This window comes from Phaenicophaeus curvirostris, chromosome 18 (genome assembly GCF_032191515.1).
Source record: "Phaenicophaeus curvirostris isolate KB17595 chromosome 18, BPBGC_Pcur_1.0, whole genome shotgun sequence".
NCBI lineage: Eukaryota > Metazoa > Chordata > Aves > Cuculiformes > Cuculidae > Phaenicophaeus > Phaenicophaeus curvirostris.
This window is the reverse complement of record NC_091409.1, coordinates 16,077,780-16,103,580: the sequence shown is the minus strand read 5'-3', so window position 1 is coordinate 16,103,580 and position 25,801 is coordinate 16,077,780. Positions and strand designations below refer to the sequence as shown.

General features: G+C 44.8%; 1 protein-coding gene across 7 annotated transcripts in view; it reads left to right on the top strand.

The window, feature by feature from the left end:
- Positions 1–25,801, top strand: part of RBM12 (RNA binding motif protein 12) — a 44,694-nt gene that overhangs the window by 6,398 nt on the left and 12,495 nt on the right. For 3 of the 7 annotated variants that reach the window (XM_069872192.1, XM_069872190.1, XM_069872193.1), the window contains 7 exons: positions 19,648–19,773; positions 20,299–20,478; positions 21,181–21,255; positions 21,505–21,576; positions 22,241–22,324; positions 22,799–22,888; positions 25,410–25,508. In XM_069872192.1, the coding sequence (XP_069728293.1) occupies positions 19,648–19,773; positions 20,299–20,478; positions 21,181–21,255; positions 21,505–21,576; positions 22,241–22,324; positions 22,799–22,888; positions 25,410–25,508 (726 nt within the window). Of the gene's footprint in view, positions 1–167; positions 4,520–19,647; positions 19,774–20,298; positions 20,479–21,180; positions 21,256–21,504; positions 21,577–22,240; positions 22,325–22,798; positions 22,889–25,409; positions 25,509–25,801 lie in introns of those variants that run through there. The other 4 variants (XM_069872187.1, XM_069872189.1, XM_069872194.1 and 1 more) reach the window with 3 other exon arrangements.

Sequence of the window (25,801 nt, the reverse complement as noted above, 5' to 3'; positions counted from 1 at the left end):
GTATGAAGTAAACGAACATGAATAAGGAACTTGGAATATAAACATGCTGAATCTTTGCAAGATGATGTTGGGTGTATGTAAACAAATGTAGTAGATGGTGTCTGTAGGTAATTGCATGGTGCCATGAACAGTAGTCTGACATAGCCGTTGCCTTTTCTCATCTGCAGGTGTGTGTTGTTTCAGCGCAGCATGGCTGTGGTCATCCGCTTGCAAGGTCTCCCGATTGTGGCGGGGACCATGGACATTCGCCACTTCTTCTCTGGATTGACCATTCCCGATGGGGGCGTGCATATTGTAGGGGGTGAACTGGGTGAGGCTTTCATCGTTTTTGCCACTGATGAAGATGCAAGGCTGGGTATGATGCGCACAGGTGGTACCATTAAAGGGTCAAAAGTAACGCTATTGCTGAGCAGTAAAACTGAAATGCAGAACATGATAGAGCTCAGTCGTAGGCGTTTTGAAACTGCCAATCTAGATATGCCACCAGCAAATGCAAGCAGGTCAGGCCCACCACCCAGCTCTGGAATGAGCGGAAGGGTTAACTTGCCTACTACTGTACCTAACTTTAATAATCCTTCTCCTAGTGTGGTAACTGCTGCTACTACTGCGCATGAAAGCAATAAAAACATATCTACCTTTTCTACTGCTGGTATGGGGAATGCCCCTCCAAATCTTGGCAGTACCTTTGGTAGCCCAACATTTAGCTCGACTGTACCTAGCACAGCGTCCCCAATGAACACAGTACCTCCTCCGCCTATCCCTCCTATCCCAACTATGCCGTCTTTGCCACCAATGCCTTCTATTCCCCCGATACCCGTTCCACCCCCTGTGCCCACACTGCCTCCTGTTCCTCCAGTTCCTCCCATTCCCCCTGTGCCCCCCGTGCCTCCAATGACTCCTATACCTCCCATGTCAGGAATGCCTCCTTTGAATCCTCCACCCGTAGCGCCTTTACCCTCGGGAATGAATGGGTCTGGAGCAGCAGTGAATATGAACAGCGGCTTGAATCCATTGTTTATTGGTCCCATAAATCCTGTAAATCCTATTCAGATGAATTCTCAAAGTAATGTCAAGCCAATTCCAATCAATCCAGATGACTTGTATGTCAGCGTTCATGGAATGCCCTTTTCTGCGACAGAATCTGATGTGAAAGACTTTTTCCTTGGGCTCCGTGTGGATGCGGTCCATATGCTGAAGGATCATGTAGGGCGAAATAATGGAAATGGACTAGTTAAGTTTTTTTCTCCTCAAGATACTTTCGAAGCCCTGAAGCGAAACAGAATGCTGATGATTCAGCGCTATGTTGAAGTTAGTCCTGCCACAGAGAGGCAGTGGGTGGCTGCTGGAGGCCACATAACTTTCAAGCAGACCATGGGTCCCTCTGGGCAGTCACACCCTCCTCCGCCCCAGGCTCATTCCAGGTCCAAATCTCCTAGCGGGCAGAAGCAGTCACGGTCGAGATCTCCCCATGAGCAGGGCTTCTGTGTTTATCTGAAGGGTCTTCCCTTTGAGTCAGAGAACAAACACGTGATAGATTTTTTTAAGAAGCTGGATATAGTTGAGGACAGTATTTATATAGCATATGGGCCTAACGGGAAGGCAATTGGAGAGGGTTTTGTTGAGTTTAGGAATGAAGCTGATTACAAAGCAGCTTTGTGTCATCATAAGCAGTACATAGGGAATCGTTTTATTCAGGTTCATCCAATTACTAAAAAGGCAATGTTAGAAAAGATAGATATGATCCGTAAAAGATTGCAGAGCTTCCAGTATGACCAGAGAGAAATCCTCATGAACGCTGAGGGAGAACCAGGCTTGCCAAAATTGTGTGCACATATATCTAATATTCCATACAATATAACAAAAATGGAAATCCTTCAGTTTCTGGAGGGACTGGCGGTAGAGGAAAGCTCTGTACAAATTCTTGTTGATACTAACGGGCAAGGTTTAGGGCAAGCACTGGTTCAGTTTAAATCTGAAGAGGATGCTCGTAAGGCAGAGCGTTTGCACCGTAAAAAACTGAATGGCAGAGATGTTGTTTTGCGTTTGTTAACTGTAGAAGAAATGAGAGATATTGAGAGGAGCCCACCATCTCAAGGGAAAAAGTTACTGAAAATACCGATACAGGGGAGTGCGCCTGTGCCAGGAGCCCAGGGTGCTGGTGGGGATGAGCATGCCTTCTTGGGAGGAAACGCTAAAGAGGCAAACAACGGTCCTCCGTTTAATTTCCCTGGTAACTTCAGTGGGTCTGGTGCATTTGGTCCCCCTCTGCCACCCCCTGGAATAGGTGGCTTTCCTGATTCCAGACCAGGAATACCTGCAGTTGCAAGTAGTGGTTTACCTGGTGCAGGTATCGAGGTCCCAGGTTTTGCAGGTGGTCCTGGTAATTTGGGTGGACCAGCAGGTTTTGCAGGGGGGCCTCAGACTTTTGGTAATGGTCCTGGCAATTTAAGTGGCCCCCCTGTCTTTGGTGCTGGTCCTCCAGGAATTGCTAGTGGTCTTGGGCATCTAAGTGGGCCTCCCGGGTTTGGACCTGGACCGGCAAATATACATATCAGTGGGCCTCCAGGCTTTGGAACAGGGTCTGGGAAGCCAGGACCAACTGTCATTAAAGTGCAAAATATGCCCTTTACTGTTTCAGTGGATGAAATTCTGGATTTCTTTTATGGCTACCAAGTGATCCCTGGTTCAGTGTGCTTAAAATACAATGAAAAGGGCATGCCGACTGGAGAAGCGATGGTCGCTTTCGAGTCTCGTGATGAAGCAATGGCAGCTGTGGTTGATTTAAATGACAGACCTATAGGCTCCAGAAAAGTCAAGCTTGTTCTAGGGTAGCTGTTCATATGAAGTAGTTGTAGAATAGATACTCATAGTGCTGTGATAACTGCATCTGGATTGGTTTTATAGTATTTCCAGGATAGACCCTATGGATTGCTGACATTGTAAACCAGGCTGGTTTTGATCAGAGAGAGTACTGGGTAAGCCGTTCCATCAGAAACACTGCAAGGGCAGATGCGCAGCGGGTTTTCCTGTACAAATCTGTGGAGAAGCTAGACAGATCCTTATTCATCGTAAAACTCGGTAAACTGTATTTGACAAAGTGCTTATCAAGGAATCCAGGCTGGTTTGATGTAGTTTCTGATAAGGGACGTAGATGAAGTCAGTGAAGTTCTTTGGTGGGTGCTCTCGCAAGCCATTGTAAAATAGATTGCTCTTTCTAGATTTGGTTAAAAGCTGGCTGAATCTGCTTTGTTTACAGGTCAAAGCTTTGTTTAAAGTCCTGATTTTACTCTGCAACTGAACGGATTCTCGGTGTATACAGATTAATTGTTTTGTGTATGTATCTTTCTTTTCTTCAAGATTCTTGCTGTATGAACAGTTGAATTATGCCCATTGCTGATGTGTCTGCCGAACCAATTCCTTTAAGTATGAGCAGAATCGTTCTGTAAAATTCAAGCTGTTCTTTGTGGAATAACCTTTAGTTATTTATATATTGCAATTTTAACTGTGCAGAATAAGACTTTTGCCACGAGTATAGCCAACCTCAAACATTATTATGAGTTTTACAGTATGCATAAAACATTTACGGTAGAAGCAACAATTTGAAAATGCTCATTATTGTTTAAGTAGCTTGATTTGTTAGGATTATGTGAATCCGTTGGGATAGGACCTTTGACACTGGTTGGTCATCGATGTTGTATTTCTCATGTGTCTCAACTTCTTACTTAGAGTCTCTGCTACGAGAGCCAAAGTGGGGATTATCAGTAGAAGACTGGAGTCCAGCTAAAGTTTTAAATTAGTTTATATATGGAAGAAACATTTATCTTCAGCAACTCTGTTATGAATTACTGCTATGGGTGAATTCAGAGAGAACTTTTTATTTTTCTCCAAAACTTGAAAATACTGAGTTTACGATATATTTTTGCAATAAAGTTATGCTGTTGTATTCAAAGTCTGTAAAGAGTTGCAATTTTCTTTGCTGTGCAGGAAAATCTTCCATGAAAAAACAGAGAATGGAAGGGAAGTAATTACGCAAGTGTAGATTTTTTTTTTATCCTTGTTTGGGTTATGATAAATGATAAAACTTGGACATTCCCTGAAAAATCCTTCTTTTCCCTGCAAATCATTGTACTTAAACATAGTAAACTTGAAACCGTTGTGTTTTTTGGACAAAGAAAACCAGTGCCTTTTGGTGTTGCATGTCATGGAACACTGAAGTGTATGGTCAGGCAAAACTGAGAGGTGCAAGTGGCAACAGTTTTATTCCTGTGGTGTGTAGGCGAGATTTGAAGCCTATGCGGCGCTGCGTCCTGAGCGGATTCCACAGCGCAGGAATGTGTGGAAGGATTGTACAAAGGTGTACTTCAATAAAGAGGCGGTCGCATTACACAGATGCTTCTGTAATTCTTGAGCATAATTTTGTTTTGACAGTTACTAGGTGGTCCCAACTTTGGAAAAGTAATGTGATTTGTATATACTGTTCAAACTAAGCCTCCTGTTAATAAAACTGTCTGTCTCTGAAGCTTCATGTTCTGCGTTTCAACAGTCTTTGGGAGTCACGTTTCAACAGCAGAGCTTTGTTTCTTTTTTTTTTTTCCCTCTGGAAGTCTGGCAGCACCCCCTCTGCTGTCAGACGTGTGATTAGGAGTAAGCCTGTCCCTTTATTTTTAAAGTTTTGCTCTTTGTTTTTTAAACAACTTTTATTAAAGTTTCATACGATATTGGAGTTTTTTGGGTGCTTGTTTCTTCATGTTTCACATTAGAATAAAAGTACTGAAAAGGAAAACTTGGCTTCGTTGTTCCCAGAATTGATTTTGGATGTTAGTGTGTGATGTGTGGAAACTGGTAATAACTGTTTGTCAAGTTCCAGTGGATCACAGCAATGCTTGCCTTGTTGTGAGCTGTCATAAAACTACAGGTTCTGTGTTACCGTCTTTTGATTGCCCATCTCGCTCCTCCGGGTAAGGGATCCAGAGTTATTGGTGTGTGTGTTAGACACGGCATACGCTGCGAAAGACGCGTGTGTGTCTGCTCCTTTGGACTTGGTAACTGCAGGTTTGTTTTGGGAATCTCATTTTCTGATTCTTGATTTTCTGTATGCTCTAACACCATTTATGTGCTTGTCTAGCAAAAGGCAAATGGGTCCAAAAAGCCATTGGTGTTGGGAACATTGACAGGGATGGAATGCTTAAGTGATGGATTTGGGGTGGGGAAGGAGCTCTTAATCTGGCCAAGCAGTTGATGCTCCATAGCTGTTAGCATGAATTAGTGGTAATGATCCCCTCTCCCTTGAGAGCAGGCTCTTGGGAATAGAGGAAGTTGTAGCATATTCAGAATTTCTGTCTGTACTACAAATGATACAGCTGCTGTCCCAGATTGCTACAGTTGATCCTTTAAAGCACATAGACAGAAAAGGTCATTATAGAATGTCACCTGCAAATGGATTAAGTTTTGTCTAACTCACTTCCGTGTTAGAAGCAGCCTTAAACTGCAGGTTGTGCTAAATTGGGCGATGCCCTTAACAGCCTACATGGCTAGATTTGATAAAATCACTTATTTTGCGCATTAATATGAGCAGCCTTAAAACTAAGGGGTTGGACCTCTAAGGTCCCATCTCCAGTGTGGAAGGTATGGAATTGCCCTTGCAGATAACGCCTCAAGGCTGGGTGCTGACGAGAGGTGGCAGCAGAAAGAATCGGCTAACAGACACTGCTCAAACTTGCAGTTGCTTTGGCCTTGATGCTCTGAATGCCAGGAGCTGACGTCCTGCTTGGCCTCATTGGAAAGATACGGTTGGTGACACTGATGTCCCAGTTCCTTCAAGTTCTGGACAGAAGGTACTAGTGTTCGTAGAACTGGCTACGTTGATGATTTTATTGGTTCCTTAAGTGTTAGTATCCAAGTGCTGCGTGTGACAAAATAAGTAGTAAAGGGTTGCACTTTTGTTAAACATACAAATTTTTGTTGTATCATTTACAAGATAAAGTCTGAATATTGTAAATTATTGACTGATAAACTTGTGGCATACCTGGACAAGCTGCAACAGTCAGGTGAAAGTGTCACCTTCAAGTCAAGAAGTCTTCACACACTAACATGTGAACGTTGCAGTTGGGGTTGCTTTTTAACAGCAGTTCATGCTGTGAGATTGCAGACGACATTGAGGCCAGCTCTTTATTGATGAATTGTTGTTGCTGCATTCAAAGTGTGGATTTATGAGAGGTTTGAGGTTTTGTAGGTTTAAAGAAAACTGAAGGTTACTTTTTTTTAATTCTAACGAGTGCTCCTGCCATAGCGTTTAATGCTTTCCTTGAATGTGCTGGAAATTTCTTGTGAGCGGAGAGGAAGATTGATGCAAACTGAAGACTGTTGTGTGCCAGTTGATGTTGAAGGTCTGCCTTCTAAGAACAGGTGTACTGGTCGGTGCTGCTGAATTGCGCAGGCTGTTCTTACAGAAGTTGTTGCATGTTCAGTGTGAAACAAGCAGCTTGTTTTGCCAAGATGTTTTGGTATGCTTAAGATTGCAGACCCTAGACAGAAATGTTTTTCCAGTGACCTGGTGCAGCAGTGGTGTTTTAACTGTAAATATCAGCTGCAGGTGCTGTGTTTTGTTCCTTGTCTGTCTGCTGCTGGTGGTTCCAAAACTGCCACTCCCTGCAGCAGAGGCTGCCGGTGCTCTGCTTGTGTTTGGCAGCGTGTGCCTCTGATCTGTGTTGGCCTTCTGATCTGCAACGCTGCAACAGCTACAGATCATGGACTGCTTAAAGCCTCTGTCTGGACAACAGAGACTCAGAGCGGTTGTTTTAGGGTGATTATCCTAATGATCTAATCGGGATTAGACCCTGCATCAAAGGGTCCTGTTGAATAGAGTGCAGTGTGAGCCAAAGGCTGGGGTTTGTCTTGGACAAGGTAACTGGTTGGAAGGAAGTGATTTTGAAAGTGGATTGGTATATTGGGAAACATTTAATTTGAGTCTTGGAGACACACACAGATTAGTTTGATATCAGTTTGATTCTTGAGATATGCAGTTCTTTAAAAAGTGAAAATAAATTAAAAGAGACGCTAAATGTTTTTGCTGTAAGAGGTTTTTCAGAAACAGTGCCTGGAGCGTGGAAGCAGCATTGTCAAGCGCATTCGATCATCTTTCCCCTTTAGCAGGTTTGCTGATGCTCCCTCCTGCCCTGTGGCTGGGTGTTCACTGGGTTTTGGGAAAACTGGGGTGGAATCTGTGTATGGAGCGAGGGGCTCTTCCTCCCAGTGGAAGAGGAAGTACAATTGTCTGGTGAATGCTCCTGCAGGAAGAGGACCCTCCAGGGGTTCTTTCCCGATCTGTCTGTTGGCAGGGAGAATGTGATTGTAGTTGAAAAATTTGGCTTTCCCACAGAATGAAAATCTGTTGGTAGTAAGCATTTGACCTCAGATTTGTGGCGATGTGCTGTCCATGGCTCTCTCTTGGCATGCGGTCAGGTGAGTGCTTTTTTCCTATATGGATGACTTCTTCATTAGTTTCCTCAGAGCTTTGTTACTACGTGGAATGTCTGGTTGTGCAAGGAGGGTTTCCCACCTTCCTGACTTGGATGCTTTTCACTCATGGGTATAAACACCATATGTAAGAAAAGCAGCCCTAAAAGTGTTCCTTTTCCATAGCTCCAGACTGAATGTGGCTGTCGGACGGTTTAATTGTGCCTTTTCACTGTGACACTTGTTGCTGCATAGCTTCTTTTGTTATCATTCTTCTGGTTTTATGGATGTATTCACAGCATGGTAGCTCAGGAGAGAAACCCCCAAGTGAATTCTGACTAGAGTTCCTTTACTGCTTCTGTGGAGCCGAGGCTTACTCCTTTGGGGCTGTTGTTCTCTTGCATGCTCCCGTGTCTACAGCTGAATTCCAATGCTCTTTACCAGTTGCTTTCCAAATATATTCAAGTAAGCATTCGGAAACACCAAGTATGTTCCCACTTAATATGAACCTGCTTTACCCCAAATCAATTTTGTAGCTGTTCACTGCTCTCACTCCAGCTTCACTCTGTCAAGACTTTGGGAGCAAGGTTGGTAGGAGTCATAGTGAACTGGAATGTAGTTTCTTAGGCAGTGGGTAATCGATCACAGCCAGGATCCAAGGGGTGGAGTGGGGGTTGCTGTTGCAGTGCATGGCTGAGGGAGTACTATTTCCCTGTAAAGAGGAAAACTGAAAATTCAGGACTTGGAAGGCTTATACAGGGAGAACAAGAATTGATCCCACCTGGTTGGTATAGCCCAGTTTTTGGGCCTGTAGGTGCTTCTGGAAGGCTGCTGACTTTTTGAAATTCCAGTGTTGTAGTTAGTGTTGTTAACCAAAGGACTAGTAGGATGGCATCACTCCGATTCCTGACCGTCAGCAGGTAGGTGGGACCTCCAGCCAGCTGTCTCCTAGCTGCGAACAATGAGTTTCACTGCAACCACTTCCCGTTAGATGTGACTGCATGGATGGAGTGTTGCTGTGTGTGATAGCTGAAAGTGTAACAGTGCTTTCTAGTCCTTGGACATAAAGACATATTTGGGGAGGAAAACGGCAATGTACTTGGAACTTAAACTGATTCAAGAATTGCGTTTAGGTAATTTTGATGGAATGCCTTGTGTGATGAAATCCATAGACTGCTATCACTGAGATTTCTTGCCTCTGTGTACTGTGTGCGCTTAGTGACCTTCTTGCTATGCTGATTTTTGCCAGAATGTGCTCCATAATGGGAGCTTGTTACAGAACTTCTGTTTTCAGCTGTATAACTGAAGCATTGCTGCTTGTTTTGATGGGAGGAGGTGTGTGGAATGTGATATGTCCTTGCTTGCTTGAACGGGAAGCTCAACTTGAAAATGAAAATGATGATTGCTGATAGTATTTCATTACTAGCCAAATAACAGGGCAGTATTTATAAATCATGTGTTCTTGAGGAACAGTAGTACAACCAGTTACAAAAGCAGAGAGGCTAATGACAGTAAAATTTGGCACTGGCAGTTTATGAACTGAATGTATGGAAAACGCCATTCTTTAACAGCTCCTTAAATATCAGTAGTCCACTTGGCTAGGATTTCCCTGCCACATCCCAGTGTTGCTGCAGAGCTAGTCTGCTGTGTTACAGCTCTAGTCCTCTGTGAATAAATGGAGTGGGTTTTATTGCACCTTGAGCTCTTTCCATCTGTGGACACGGATGCTTTTTGGAGGTGAGGTAAGTGTGTCTGCAGGGTGGTGGGGTGCAGTGGTTCTGTTACCAGTGAGCCAGCGGCAGAAGGGTTTCATCCTGACACTGAAGGCACCTCAGCATTAACAGCACTGAGGTGGCTTTGGGATTGAAGGTGAAAGGCTGAGGCCAAACATGCAGTCTTCCCATTTAGTGCAAGCAAACAAGTGATGCCTTAATCTAATGAAAAATGTTTGTGGTTCAGAAACTTCAGCACTGAGCTGGTGTGGAAAAAAGCGGAACAAAACAGTCAGCAGATAGTTAGTTTAGTTTAATTCTTAACGTAATCTGAAATTTCAGTTGCTAATGACAGAATGTGAGATCTGTAATTGATATCAGTGGTTTGCTGCTGAGCCTGAGCCTTGCTCAGCCTCGTGTGTTCTTAGATTGTAAAACAGAAGTGATTTTAATGGACAAGTCTGGTTTAAGGTTTTTAAAGACAGCTGAAGTCAGTGATAGCCTCTGTGTGTATCTAAAAGCACTTAGAGTCAACTGGATGCATCTCTTAAAGAGAAAAGCCTTCCAAGTGTGTAAAAAATCCCATATGCAGCACCACAGTGCCCTACACAAATGACCTGGGAGTTCTGAAAGCTGTTTTTGTCATCTGGACACCTGTCCCTTCCTTTGGGCAGCTAATGCTGGATTGTTGTGAAGACAATAAGTTGAATAGCATTTCTTCTTTGCAATGCCAGCAATATGTGGTGCTGTTTCTTAGGATGAGGAGGGAGTGTTTGGCTGCCCTGATTATCCAGGAGCGTGCAGGCGCTGTTTTCCTGCTGCGGTGTGGCTCGTGCTGCTTCTCATGTTAAAATTTGTCTTTAGTTGTGCCTGTGAAAACAACTTCAATCAGAAACAAGTGTAAATTTTCTGAAACAGAAATTTTATTTGTTCTAAAATTTATTTAGACCAAAAAAACCCCAATAATAAATCAGTGTAGTACACATCTTAATATGATCCTGCAGATAATGTCGTTTTATGAAATACTGGCTGCTGTCAGTGACTGCATATGGCTGTAGTTTAATTCTGCTCTGTGGAAGGTGAGACGAGTCCCCACACTCGAGTTCTGTGCCTTCCACGCTCTCTGGGGTGCTACGTAATCTTCCTCTCCAGCTGCTTTAGTCTGCAAAAGGGATAAGGACCTGTTGTTCTGAAAGTTTGGGGGCAGCCCTCACTCCAAGGTTGCTTACACGTCTAATGTGAAAACAGATGCTGTTCTAATCTTTCTGTAATAGTTGGATCTCTCTGCTGCTGCTTTAGGTGCACAGCCCTGCTGGTGAAAGGTCTGTGATGAACAGACTGCTGACGCTGAGCCTGTCGGATACTTGGCCCTGGTGGTTCCCGTCGTGATTGTTCAGCCGTTCTCTTCCCATTAAGAGCATGCAGAGACAGTGCAGTTTGTAATTGGAGCTTCCAGGTTTCACTGGGAGGGGATAACTCCAGGTTTTTCTACTTGGAATAGATGTAGTTCGGTTCAGTTCACGCTTTCTCGGCTGTTACAGCGAATCTAGCCTTTTCGTTAGAGATTTTTTTTCCTCAGGAGACTACTCTCTGCCGTAGTTCGGTGTTAGTTATCCATGACTTGTTGGAACTATTCATGTGATCTTGAGAAAATAAAGCTGCTACCCTGTGGGAGAGCCGAAGGCTTTCCCGTCGGAGGCTCTAGGGGTTCCCAGGTCGCTGGCTGGCAGAGGCAGATATGCGAACAGGTACCAGCACCTCTGTACCAGACTTGGACTTAATGACTACAGGTGTTTTTAGGGTATAGGTTGAGAAGTATTGCATTATGTATATACTGTAGATAGCAGATGTGGCGGAAGCACTTGAGGAAGTACCTGTCTGTTTGCAGTTGTGGAATCTCTCCCCCCTTACTGAAGGGAGGTAATGTGGTCATTTTAGCCTGTTTAGCACTGAGACAAGTCAAATAGCTGCAGTCTGTCATGGTAACGGGTCTGTGCTTTTGGGAAGGTGCATTGGCAGAAGTTGGGTCTGGAGGAGAGCAGAAAAGGGCAACGAAGTCAGTGTCGTGTTTTGTGGTCTTTAAATATGAATGATATTAGTCTGGATGGGGGATAGAGAAAGCTTTTAAAATCCCTTGCCAAATACTTTCCTTTTTCTACTCTCTTGTTGTTGTGGTGGCAGTTTTTTGTAGGTTGTTTCTGTGTTTTGAAGCATCATCTGCAACAGATTAGGGTGAAGAAGTGAAGATGTTCTGACTATAGATGGGAATAATTAAGTGGCAGAAGAGTGTTATGGGGGTGTGAATCTCTTAAAGATGCATGCAGTCTAAAGGAGAAAGAGCTGAGAGACAATGTTAGCGTAAGAAAAGCTGAATTTGCAATGAAAAAAATTGAAGAAACCTATTTCTTGGGAGTGCTGCAGAAGCAATATTGTGGATTTTTTTTCCAGATCATATTTTCCGAGGAGCAAGAGGAGCCAGGCTCAAATTCATAAAGAAGAAAATCTGTTCTATAATGTGAGAGAGAGTGCAATTCTGTAATGCAGGAGAACTTGAAAGGTCACTTCTTTATGTGCTTGCTCAGTTTTTAGGCAGGTGTTGTCACTGTGCAATAGTGACTCTGGGACAACTGGGTGTAGAGAATTCACCTGGGGCTTCTCAGCTGTGTTTTGGTGATTGTTTGGCAGTGCACTAAAAATGAGAGATACGGCAAACTTTTAACTATATGGCTGTTGGTACTGCATGGTCACTGAGATTCTTCAGTCATGTAAATTTATCTGATAAACCAGCAAAAATTGGTAAAATGGATTGCTGACATTTCTTTCTAAAGACTGCTTTATTGCTCCTGCTGTTCAGAGAGCCTGTACCAGTCTAAACAGATGGACCTGAATGAGCTGCTCTCTTGCGGTCACCTGCATGATGTCATGGCTCTGTTGGGGGGAATGAGTAAAACTAAGCGGACTCTAGGAGCCAATACGGAATGGTTTGCATTTTCCGCCCTGGGGAAGAGTAGGGGTTGGTGAAAGGATTGGCAGAATGAATGCCAAGGTGTTGCCCCAAGAGTTGTGAGTGCACGTAAATAAGAAGTGGTGTGAGGCCAAGGTGCTTGCAGGTGGAGCTGCAGTGCTGTTGAAGAACTGAAGAGGAGGAATGTGGGATATTCTTCCATCTCAGCTGGAGCTTTAAGGGAAAGAGTGAGGTCATACTTGAGAAAGGCAAAGGTTTGCGATGTAAAAATTGCACATTCAGAATTGTTACAAAGGTCAGTGGGGTTGACCTTCTGTGTCTGTTTTTCAGTTAAGGTTTTCTTTAAATTATAATTATTTGAGAATCTGGGAGGGCGGGGGAAGTAGCTGAAAAGAAGGATATGAAAGGATTGGAAAAAGTCTTCCATGGTGGGAGATGTCCTAGAAGTGCTTGCTGACTGCAGTTACTGCTTCAGCTACAGCCAGAGGAATCCTTGACTGTGAAGCCCCCAGATGCTTTAAGTTGGCTGGTTTGAGGAGATGGTTTTAGGTGTTCTGCTGTTAAATGCTAAGAAGAACTTTTTATGTAAACCCCCCTAATTTTAGAGCTTGGAAAAGTTTTGCTTAAGTTTGAGTATTAATTTGTACTCCATTGTAATATATTAAAAGACAAACTAACATTTGACATAGAATCTGTGTTGAGCTATCAGTTTGTTTTGTTATTTCTCAGACCAGTGGAGGAGAGGTGTGTGTATATAGATATATTTTAAAGGTAGACCCAGGCCCTTTTCTTTCTAGTCTTGTTGGTTATGATGAGGAGGGATGGTGGTTTTGCATAAGTTAAGTTGAACAGTGTAAAGGTGAACTTGAAGAAGGTGATGTTTTCCCTAGAGCTGGGACCTGGCTCTTGTCTGGTAGGGGAGGGAAGGCTGCAGTGAAGGTGATGAGATGACTGAAGTTTTTGTGTTTTCTACTGGAAATTCCAACGCCGTTTGTGATTTTTGGTGCCTTTTTTAAAACTGTCCTAAACTTATTATTGTATAGAGGATATAGAGATCGTATAGATATTTTATTATCATCTAGATATGGTGCTTAAGGACATGGTTTAGTGATGGACTTGGCAGTGAGAGATTTAGAGTTGGACTCTTAAAGGTCCTTTCCAGCCTAAGCGATCTGTGATTCAGTAAATGGAAGCTTTGCCTGCTCAGTGGTTTCTGTGAATGTCTGGGAGGCTGGGTTGCCACTGTGCGTGCTCAGCACTTGCTCCTTGGGCTGCCTTCAGGTTCACAAACCCCAAATTCTCATGGTGATAATGAAGCTTCAGGGTTCATGTGGAGACAATGCAATAAGCAGAGCTAGGTGGTAACTTCCACCTGTATTCAGTTGTGCCTTAGGTGGGTGATAGCCAGTAACCCCTTTGCGTAAGACCTGGAGTCAAATGTGGAGCTTGGCAAGGCTTATCTGGGCTGGTGGATGTGCTGTGCTCCCCACTGGTTGTGGGTTGAAGGGGTTCATTGTCAGCGCAGCCTCAACTCTTTGCCATCGTGCCCTGTAGGCACGATGCTTGTCCACTTTCTGCTGTGTCTGACCTCCCTGGGAACTCTTATCCCTGAAATGAAGGCTCTCTGGTGGATGAGGGGTGTTCCTTACCAGGGCTGAGCCAAGCTGCCAGAGGAGTGTGGTTAGAAAGGCTGTCTTCATAGTATTCAATATTCTGATTCTTTTTTCTGACAATTAGCACATGCCTTGTGTTTCAGGTTCTATGTCCAATTTGTAATAATGGTTAACTTTGTGGGAAGAGGGTTAATTTTAACTGATCAGTCCAAACACATGGTGACAGCTTGGAACACAGTATAGAGAGTACTGATTCATTATCTGCCTGTAGTGATGCTGGGCTTGATGCCCCTGCTCCAGACCCTTAGGAATAATGCAGTGGTAGAATTGTATCCGTTTATATTCTCTGCAGAGTGTCTGGGTGGTGGGACAAGACTCGGTGGCCCAGGGGAGAGCTGGTGTGCTGGATAGAGGCTGTTTTTACTCATTGGTTTTGTGGCCTGTGGTCTTTCTCATGAGACTCTGAATCTCAGCTTAAAATAAAGATACTTTTTAGTGCATCCAGTGATACTAACCTAGATTTATGATTTTTGTAGAGCCGTGTGTGAGTCAGGAAAACAAGATCACACTGTAACTCTTACTGTGACAATACATTTAGAAAGTGACACTGATGCTACCTTGTCACAAGTGTCAGCTTTGTCATACCAGACCTGGAGATGTAACAGGGTGCCCCCGACAGTGGAACTGGTCATCTAGGAAAGCATTGCTTCTGGTAGTCTGCACACACAGGGATTGCAGCAGAAGAGGAGAGGAGGTGTTCTGAAGAAAGGAGGGTGATAAATGAAGAATTTGGGATTGAACTGAGCGATGGACAGGAGGGGTGGGCTGTTGGGAAGTGCCACGTATACTAATCGGGGTGGTCTCTTAGCTGTGTTGGGAGAAGAGGAGGCTAAGGGGAGACCTTATCACTGCCTACAACTGCCTGAAAGGAGGTTGTGGAGAGCAGGGAGCTGGGCTCTTCTCCCAAGTGACAGGTGATAGGACAAGGGGGAATGGCCTCAAGCTCCGGCAGGGGAGGTTCAGATTGGACATTAAGAAAAAATTTTTCTCCGAAAAGGTCATTGGGCACTGGAACAGGCTGCACTAGGAGGTGGTTGAGTCACCATCCCTAGAAGTATTTAAAAGACAGGTAGGTGAAGTACTTAAGGATATGGTTTAGTGGCAGATAGGTATGGTTGGACTTGATCTCACAGGTCTTTTCCAAACTGGTGATGCTATGATTCTGTTTCTTGAGTTGTTGGGTAGTGTAATGCCAAAGTGGCGACAACTGTAGCTGGTACATCCTGCTGGCAGGACTGCTGGTGCTTCTGTTGTGTTTGTCAGCAGAAAGTAAGGAAGGACGGATGGTCAGCCTGGTATAGAATAAGCTTCCTGGCAGTCAGCTGTCCTAAAGCCTCAGGTGTGAGTTAACTAGGTTCCTAAATAGGTGTGAAGTGTTGAGTGTCCTGTAGAGAGTGATGTAGTGATGAGGGTTTATGTGTATTAATGAGGAACGAACTGCATGTTTGCTTGTGCCGAAGCCTTGCTTGCATTCCATTGTACGTGGAGCAGTGAAGCCATGTTGACACACAAGGCTGAATTCTCTGGTAACACTAACAGTTTCCCTCCAGAAAATGTGATTCCTGGCTCCACTCAGAACATTCTGGGTGACTCTGGGTTCTGTGAGCTGCTGTAGTGGGGTGATCTGAGACACAACCCCCCTTTTTGCCTTGTGCTCCCCTTCCTCCTCTGCTGCCCCTGGCTGTAAGTTACCAATTCTCACCTTAGGTGGTCCAACACTTGAACCTCCATCAACTCAGTGGTGATACTGCCATTGCTGAGGGAGAAGCACAGAGGAGTTTGTCCTTCAAACACCCATACATGTGGCATTTTGGGGAAGCAAAAGACCCTCCAAAGGTCTGAATTGGGACAGTGAAAATCTTTCAGTGCTCTTGTTTGGGAGCTTTCTTCGAGCATAGGTGGACAGTGCTTTCTTTTCTTGGGTTTGGTGTCCTTTTAAGCTTTGGTTAAGCTGAATCACTAGAATAATAAAGATAAATTCTCTTTAGATTTGTCTATTGAGTTGGTTTTGTTTACACTCTTTGCTGTGTGAAAGGAAGTTGATTTTTCTCTAGAATTGTGTGAAAAGGGTTGAAAGTCCTGAAATGCTTGTATAGAACCTCAGAAAGCAGCAGGTAATTCCTTTTTCCTCTGAATGTGTAATGTGGATCCTATGTGATTTTCCTAGAATGCTGTATTTTCTTCCTCAGTCTGACTATTTAGCACCAGCTTCTTTACAGTTGTGTTGGAAACAGGGGATTTATCTTTCCACGTGTATTACATAGCTGTTTGAGTTCAGGATCTTTACAGGGAAGAGGTAGCATGCACAGTACAAATAATTGACTTTTAATCTGGATCTGTGTTTGGTTATCTGAGCACTTCTTAAAGCTTACTTTGTCCAGAGCTATGCTGTATTTTGCTCGAATAACTGGGAACGACGGCTGGTTGAGTAGTGAAAGACTTCTCTGGAGTATATGCTGGGGATCTTACAGACCTCCACGGATAGGATTTTGTTCTATAGTTTGTAGAGCTGACATGGATGATGTATTATTTTTCCTCAAAATGCAGTGTTATCTTGTGCAATTCTAACTAAAGGCAACAATAGAGGTGCCTAATGGATCTGAAGCTGAGTGCTGGAAACTTTCCTTGAGAAAGGAATGTGCAGAATTTGGCTTGAGTTGAAACTTCACAGGTGATGCCTCCCAGCAGTGAGCTCCCTGAGCTGTGAGAGCATTGGATCAGCTGAGTGTGGCCCTTGGAAATAGGAGCTGTTGATCATGGGATGTAGAGTAACAACCCTGGGATTTCAGAGGCTGTTTTCGAACAGCAGCACTCACCCAGGGGCTTCTGTCGTCTCTTCCTCTGAACCCACTGTGCTGAGGTGCACCCAGTGGCTCTGCTCTCTGTTTTTTTGGGGTTCATTTTTACTTGGCAGACTGAATTTCTACCACTAGAATAATTTTGTGACTTACAAATCGTGCTTGTACCCTAATCTGCCAGCTGGAGAGATTGTTTGCTAAATTGTTGTCATTGCAAGCTGTTAAGGATCAATCTATAATAAATCCTTTATAAATTGGATGTGTTTTAATACCTTCATGGAAAACAGTTTGCTTTAGCTGCTGGTTTGATTTGGGAATACCTGTTGTCTTCTGTAAACCAGAAGTTTAAACATCAGTATTGTTTATCAAGAGTGGCTGGGGGGGATTTTAGAATGTCTGGAACTGCTAGAAAACAGAAAAATGTTCCGACAAATGTTAATAATATTCTGCCAAGGTGAAGATTAATTGTTATAATTTTAAAATCTAAATAGATTTTCTGTGTATGAATGCATGTAAATATAAGTAAGCTCTAAAAAAACTCAGTGAAATGCCAGCAAATCTGTCTTTGAAACGTTGACTTGAATCTGCAAGCTGCGCAAGATCGGTGGTTTTGCCTACCCAAAAAAGGAGGAAGGCTGTTAATAAAGATCATAACCCCCCAATTTTTTTTCAGTTTAATTACACCAGATGGTGTTGAGCCTGGGATTGGAGCTTTCTGTTCTGTTTGAGCATAGACACAATGAGAGCCTGTTTCTCTTGCCGTGTCTCTGTTAGTCAGTACTGGTTAGTGAGGAAGCACTGCTGCTCCGTTCATGCTTCCGTCCGCGGGGTTCCTGACACGCTGACAGTGCAGTGTGTGCTTCTTGGGAATGAGCAGGCAGCTTCCACGGGGCTGAAATCCCAGGGAGATGATGTGGGGCTGTGTGGAAGTTCACAACAAGAAGCTTAAGAGAGGAAGCGTTGCAGGCTCTCGCTTAAAGTGAAGCAGGCTAGGAGGCTGTGTCAGGCAGGGGTGGTTCTAAGTACAAGTGTTGATCGATGGCATTTCCAGAGTTTCAGGATGGCCTCCTCTTGGAGGAACTGCAGAGCCTTTGTGGAGAGAGGGGGAGTGAAAGTCAACTGATATATTTCTCATAAACTGTTCAGATTTTTATAGGAAAAGAGATGTGATTATTATAATAAAATGCAGTTTACTGTGAAGAATGACAGTGAATTTCAGTATTCTTGTTTTGGGGTGAAAAGAGATTTGTGCCAATGCTCACCATTAAATCCCATTTCAGAATTGCTGATGACTGAGGTTGTGGCTATTTTTCCTACTTGCCAAGGAACTCCAATTTTTTTTTTTCCAATCACTATTTTTGTTTGTGTTGTTTGGGAATGAAAATATATTCAGCTTTTGATCTTTTGAAGCTTTTCAGATGCAGGCAGCTTTCAAGAGCCTTGCCCTTCTCCAGTCAACTGCATGAGCAGGGTAACTGGGTGAAGGTGCTTCCCTGGGAGTAACTTCCCAGGGGTTCAGCAGAACATCTCGGCTGTGATTCAAGGGAAATCCAATTACCATCACTGAATCCAAGACAGTGGGATGAGACTGCCTTCTGGGTGCTGAGTGTATTGAGAAAGAATTCCTTGAAAGGGGTGTAGTTTTGTGATTTCATTGCTGCTGATCTGGAGAAGAGATTCCGACAACAGATGGGACATGGTGGGGTTGTGTGGGTAACAATTCCCATCTCAAACTCATAACTTTTATGTTGTGCAGTAAATGATGTACAGACCTGTTCAGCGTGCGGCTTGAGACTTGTAGGAGTGGTTTCCTTCCAGGAAGGGGCCACTGCTATTTGGGGATGCTAAAGCTTCCGAGGAGCTGTTGCTTTGGGGTTGACTACTCCTGGTCCTTTGTGCTCTTGTGGGGAGGAAAGGTGGCTCCTGGCTCTCTGGAGAGAGAAATATTGGCACAGGAGCCAAAGGCTAGCTGTCCTCGTCTCACTTGGTGCTGAATAAGAACTGCAGCGGAATGGATGGGAGGCTGTGAGATGCGTGCTGGTCTGGTGCAATGGTGTGTGTAGGTAAAGACCTGAGGAGAAACAGATTTATGGTTTCTTTGTAAATCTTATCTGCGGTTGGAGGCAACTGAAGTAGCAGACGGATTACTTGTCAGAGTGTTTTGAACAGCTTACTACTTCAAACTGGCCTCCTTGGAAGAGTTTGTGTCAAAGGAGAACTATGATCCTCTGCCTAAAGCTTTACTGATCCTTATGGAGTGTGGGTTTTGTCTTGTGCTGTCCCTGGAGCATGGAGTGGTGTGTGTGGTGCTGCCGTTGGCACCTGCCCGGGGTGGGTTGTAGACTGGGATCTGAGGGGTTCAGCGCTGTCTCATAAAAGCTCATCTCGCTCAGAACCTACAAGGGTGAGAAAGCCATGTGGGTACTGGGATACGAGAGGGACTTGACAATCATTCTCATGTGTTCTGAAGGAGCTGCTCTGGGGAACATTCCTGTTTAAAGGACTTGTTGGGGCTCTCGCTCTCAGGTCCCACGGAGCTTGTGACGCTCATCTTCCATGCTCGGTTCTGAGAGCATTAGCGGTGCTGTAGCAGAGGTAATTGAGCTGGGTCACCCCTTACTGCCGATGAGCTTGCAGATCCTGGAGGACAGAGCGAGGCTGCAGCCATGGTGCCGGCTGCTGGGGGCCCTGTGCCTGGTCCCGCTTGGGGCTCCTTTCCCTGGGCACTGAGAGGCTGTGGGGTGCTGAGGCCCATGCGGTGCCTGCTGCTGGCCCTCGAAGGAGCCATGAACTGCCTGAGAGTGGGAGCAGTGGGGCCAGGGCTGCTCGGGAGCCCCACCGCCCCCATGCCATCCGGCTAGAAGGGGTGCTCAGGGTGTGTGTCCATGTGTGTCTGTCTGTGTCTGCATGTCTTTCTGTCTGTCTGTGTCTATGTGCGTCTCTGTGTGTCTCAGTCTCTTTCTCTCTGTCTGCGTCCTTGTCTCTCTGTCTCTCCATCCGTGTGTGTGTGTGACCCATGGCCTGACCCTCTGCTCTGCCCACAGATGGCTGCCTGTGTCACCCGGGTGGAGCTGTCAGTGTCCTGCTGGAGCCTCCTCGACAAGGACCTGGGCTCTCGCTCAGACCCGCTGTGCGTCCTGCTGCAGGACGTGGGTGGCCAGTGGGCAGAGGTAAGGGCGCTGCTGGGAGCTGGTGCACCATGTTTGCCCCTGTTCCATCCCATTGGTTTTCCAGTTACACATTTAATTCTGATTGGCATCCGCTGATTGCCTGTGCTCACACTCTGTTTGGGGTTCTATGTTCATTGCTTTCATTCATTGCTCATCCATTTGCTTTGAGGTGCATCCAGATGTTTGTTTGCCTGTTCCGATACAGCTTGGCCTATTTCCTTTACCCCAGAGCATGCAGTCCAAAAGACAGTATCTCATCAGCCTTTTCTCCCTTAGTTTTCAGAGTTTTCCCATGCAGTAGCTTTTTTTTTTTTTTTTCTGGTGCAATTTCCTTTCTAGGTGAGCCACCGATCAGTGTGGGGCAGTGGCCTGGCTTGTCACTGAGCACAAAGCATAGTCCAGGGTGCATAGCCTGGCTGGTGCCTGTATCCGGCCAGCACAGGAATCTGGTGCAGGTGAAAAGCTACGTGGGAGAAAGCCTGATTCCTACTCTTCACCAACAGCTTTGCTTCTGTGTTTTTGCAGCTAGATCGCACGGAGAGGATCAAGAACTGCCAAGACCCTGAATTCTGCAAGAAACTGGTTGTGGACTACCACTTTGAGAAAGTGCAGAAGCTGAAATTCGGCGTGTATGATATCGATAACAAGTCCTTTGATTTAAATGATGATGACTATCTCGGAGGGGTCGAGTGCACGCTGGGACAGGTATGCACAGAGGTGTGCTAACTGGTCTACAGTGCAGCAGTAAGCAGTGGGCTCGTTATGAAAAATAGGATGAAAGTCTGCTTTATCAAGGGTTGTGACGCATTCAGGTTTGAAAACACCTTGTTGAACAGGTTAGTTTGCATTGCTGTTGAATGGAGTTAGAAAAATCATTGTGTCAGTGACAAAAGTGAAGGTTAGAAATACCTGTGGTCTGCAGTTAATTACATAAGAGAAGCTTGTAGCACTGAAGGCAGCCTGGAAGAAAGAATGACCCGGTGCTTGGAGAGCTACAGTGGAGTTTCCTTCACAGAAACCAATTGTCAGGCAGTAAATAAAGCTGCGTGAGAGGTAGTATTTGTTTCCTGAGGAGGGCTTTGTATAGCTAGGTAGAAAAAGAAAAGTGGGGTTAGTGTTATTGAAGAAAGACTTTAAACTAAATAGTCTTTCTGATTTTTTAAATGTTTTTTTTTTTTGGCTACTTGTGATGAAAATGCCTCATGCTTTGGGAACAGCAAAACAAGGAGACTGACATTAGGTTTGGAGAGGCATTAGTGATGCTGATTGTGGATAATGAGAAGAGAGTTCTCAGACTGTTCTGCCATTCAGGAACGCAGACTCTGGTTATTCTTGCTGTTGGAAATTCGTTTAAATCCTTTTGCATCTTTTAGAACAGTTTGAAAATGTTGTTTCTTTAACCCTTAGGTTGTGTCCAGCTCAGTATTCACCCGACCACTGGAACTGAAGCAGGGAAAGCCAGCAGGAAAGGGCACCATCACAGTAAGTAAGGGGTTTGAGTGGAGGAAAAAGTTTCTCCTTTCATGTGTTGTTTGGGACAAAGGAACCTTTCTGGGTTTCTGTCAGAGTATAATTCCAGTGCTACATATGTACAGGAAAGAAATTTATAACTGCGGTTTTTTTCATGGACAGAATGTGAGCAAGACTCCAGGGTATCTTGTGTCAATTTTCTTGTGTGTTCTTTTTTTGTTTTGTTTTGTTTGTTTTTTCTTTCCGATTTCCACGGCACAGATTTCAGCAGAGGAGATCAAAGACACCAGGGTTGTGTACTTGGAAATTGAAGCCCGAAACTTGGACAAAAAGGTATTGATTTCTTTAATTAATAATTCAGGCTTCTGCGATATTTTGAGTTAGTGCTTTGGGCCAGGAACCTCATTGTGTTTGTAGACATTCAGCTAAGACAGGTAATCTGTGTACAAGAAAAGGCTCGTGGTGGTTCCTGAGTTACAGTGAGGTAAAACAAAGACAATTTCATGTTGCATACCACAATGTCAAACCAGAAATTCAGCTGCCAGGTTTAAGTTTTGGGGGATTATTATGGTTTTGGACTATTCATTCTATTGGTGCAGTCCAATTGCCTAATTGTGTCTGGTGAATGTTGTAGTTTTGAACTGAGCTTTCTGTAACAAAATTCAAGAAGAAAAGGTGGAAATTTAGGTATGGTGCCTTGATGTTATTCTAAGCCAAAGACCAGTCCAGAGATTTAGTGGCCTTTCTGCTCAGTCAACAAAATAATGTGATTTATAATGACAAAAAAGACAAAAATGGTCTTGGAATCAGAGCTGATGAATTGTGATGACTCTGGAAGCGCAGAGGTTTTAAAAAGAAAAGTGAAATAAAAGAGAAAGAAACAACTGTGTAGGTTGCTTGCACTTGATTTGAAGTGTTGTGCGCCATTTAGCCAGGTCTTCTGTCATCTGTATAAAATATAGAAAGCTGATTGCTTTTGTTGGGTTTTTATTTGCAGGATTTCTTGGGTAAATCAGATCCATTTTTGGAGCTGTACAAGCAGAGCAATGCTGGAACGTGGCAGCTGGTATACAGATCAGAGGTACTATTTCTATGCTTGTGTTTTTCTTGAGTAGACCAGACTGCTTACTCCTGCTGAAAGTGGAGTCCTGGTCTTGGCCATGCTTTCACCAGTTCCTTAACTAAATGAGTAGTTTGTACTCCCAAAAAAGGGATTCTGCCCACTGACCTGGCAGAAAATGGTTTATTTGCTGCCTGGTGAGTGGATTGAGCTGGCTCAGGGAAGTGTCCCACTGTGCTGCAAACAAGAAGAGTGGTAGGGCTCTCTTGCCTTCCTGTGGGGATGAGCTGTTGGCTTGGCTCTAAAATTTACCTTGACCTTGAACTTCAAGCTTTTATTCCTTACAGAGGTTTTCCTTGGCTCTCCATGTGTGTTAGAGTTGAACTGACTGAAGCTGCTCTTGGACAGCTGGGCAGAGCCTGCACACTGTGTTTCCTGGTGACTTGCACACTGCATCCCTTATGCTGTAATTTTTTATGTTGTAATTTTTTTCAGGTGATTAAGAACAACTTGAATCCATGCTGGAAGAAGTTCAGCATTCCCTTGCAGACATTTTGTGGTGGAGAATTTAATAAGCCTATCAAGGTACAGCCTTCAGCAGTTCTCTGTTGTTCTAAGTGACCCTATCTCTGCTGCTGTTAACAATGAGTTATCAGGCCGTCTGGTCATATTTGCATTTTTAGATTGCCTTTTTAGAATAGCAGTTCAAGGCTTGTCCCTTGTCCCAGCTCTTACTCCATCGTTTCCAACTAGAAATCTTGAGTCAGGGATTTATGGGTGTTGGGATTGGGACTGAAGCCACCAGCCCACGTGTTTGATGACACTTACATAAAGGCAAATCCATTTCTGTGAGCTTTGAGAGTTCTCCCTGTTTGTTTGCAGCAGCCGCCCCGTTAGGCTGCACACAGTGAGTCCTGGTCAGTTCTAGAAAACCTGTGCAGGAAGAGGTTTGTTGTGAGCCGTATCATGTTGTGAACTAATAATGACAGTGGTTCTAAATACAGTTTTATTTACGTGGCTGAGAGGGGGAACAGAGCAAGTGGGAGGGGAAAGGAGGCGCATGGAGGCAACAGCTGCTGGATTCTCTGCAACTTTCTAGGCACACTCCTTCACGCGAAGGAGACCTGGTTCCGGGAGTCCACACCCTGGCTTCTGCAGGAAACCCTCCTCAGTTGCCCTCCCTGGCATAATCCAGTTGCTTTTGGGTAATGTTTAAACCTCCCAGTTGTTGAGAGAGGCGGAATGGAGTTCAGGCAATGGAGTGGGAGTAGCTCTGTGGTGGAGCACACAGAAGAAGGGAAGGTGGTGTTTGGGAAGGATAAGGGGGAAGAAGGGGACACAGTCTCTAAGGGGAGCTTGTTTTCCCATTAAGACGCTGAAGGATGACAAAGTGCTTCCCATTTAGGTGGCTACAGGCCAACACCTGGGGGTGTTGGTTGACAGCGGCTGAACATGAGCCAGCAGTGGCCCAGGTGGCCAAGAAGGCCAATGGCATCTTGGCTTGGATCAGAAACGGCGTGACCAGCAGGTCCAGGGAGGTTCTTCTCCCTCTGTACTCGGCACTGGTGAGACCGCTCCTCGAATCCTGTGTTCAGGTCTGGGCCCCTCACCACAAGAAGGATGTTGAGGCTCTGGAGCGAGTCCAGAGAAGAGCAATGAAGCTGGTGAGGGGGCTGGAGAACAGGCCTTATGAGGAGCGGCTGAGAGAGCTGGGGGTGTTTAGCCTGGAGAAGAGGAGGCTGAGGGGAGACCTCATTGCTCTCTGCAACTACCTGAAAGGAGGTTGTGGAGAGCAAGGAACTGGGCTCTTTTCCCAAGTGACAGGGCACGGGATGAGAGGGAATGGCCTCAAGCTCCACCAGGGGAGTTTCAGGCTGGACATCAGGAAATTTTTTTTCACGTAAACAGGCTGCCCAGGGAGGTGGTTGAGTCCCCATCCCTGGAGGTGTTTAAAAGATGAGTGGATGAGGTGCTGAGGGACATGGTTTAGTGGGAGGTAGGAATGGTTGAACTTGATCCAAGAGGTCTTTTTCAACCTAGTGATTCTATGATTCTACATCAGGCCATAAAGTAAGCGTTTCCCATGGATACCAGTGGAAGGATCTGTAGTGGATTACAGTAGCCATAAAACAACCCTGTCTCAAACGTGGGCATCTGGCTATTGAGCTGGACGTGTTTATCGACATGAATTCCTGCTGTTCCTTCCTACTGAGGAGAAAGCTGTTGCTGTGGTTAATACTGGAGTAACATCTGCTTCTTGACTAGTAACAGTAGATCTTGGGAAGAGAGAGCTTTGGAATTTATCCCATGTGTACTGCAGTGAGGGAGGAAGAGCTATTCACAAACTTTCTCGTGTGACTGCTGCTGGAATTACCGGGCTTCTACTGTCATATCTTGTGTGTGATGTAAACGCTCCTCAGAGCTGATTGGGTGAGGAACTCTGGACAGTGTAGGTCTGGCAGTGCTTGCTCTAAGCCATGGTTATTATCATATTTTTAGATGCATTGCTCTTTTGCATTATCTAATTCTGAAGCTTTTGTGCTGATTTAAACATGACTGGTTATTAATAAAGTATCTAGAATCTGATTGGTGTAAGATGCAGAAAAAGACAATGCTCTGTGGAAATGTTAGTGTCTTTGTAAATTGAAGCTAACGCTGGGCAGAAGAGAAAAGCATGTTCAGAAAATGCTTAACTAAAAAAAGGTCTGATTGCTTCTTCCCATTACCCCAGCTGCATATCTTGTCCTGAATGGTTTCGTGTTTATCCATCTGGGCTCTGCAGTGGTGGGGGTTGATTTGGTTTTTTTTTTTTTTTTTCTTTTTATCTCTTGTGTTTAAACTGGGGAAAGCTTTTAATATCTGCTTTCACTGTGCATACTTAAATGGGTGAGCAATTCCACGTCTTCCTTTTTCTGAGGTTCAGTCTAGGTGGTTCTCACTGCTTGCTGACAGTGAGAGATGTGGCTGTCACTGCAGTCCAGAGGCAGTGGGGGTGTTCACCAGCATCGCTGCCAAGCTGCTGTAGGCAGACGGTGGCGCAGTGAGCAGCTGCCGTTCTCCTAACTGCAGTGCCTGTGCCCACTGCTTGCTTTCTCACCCCTTCCAGGTACAGTGTGCGGATCACGACAGCGACGGATCGCATGACCTGATAGGCACTTTTGAAACGAACCTGGCTCAGCTGCAGAAAGTGGGCGACAGCTCTCCGGTGAACTTTCCATCCCCCGCTAACCTAGTCTGCAAGTCCCTCTTTCATTTTAATATTGACCTAAGGGATGTATTTTTGGAGGGATGTCGCCTCCAAAAGTGAAGTTTTCTGTCTCTAACTTTGTGTTGCTAAGCCAGCACCAGGGAGGAGTCAAACCTGCTGTGGGAATTATATTGCTCTGTTTAGCTTGGGCACTGTTACCATTCGTGTTCCTAAAGAAATCCTTGAGCCCCTTGTCTGCTGACTGCTTTTTCCAGCAGTTCAGCTTGCATTTGCCTCTGCTGAGTCAAGTG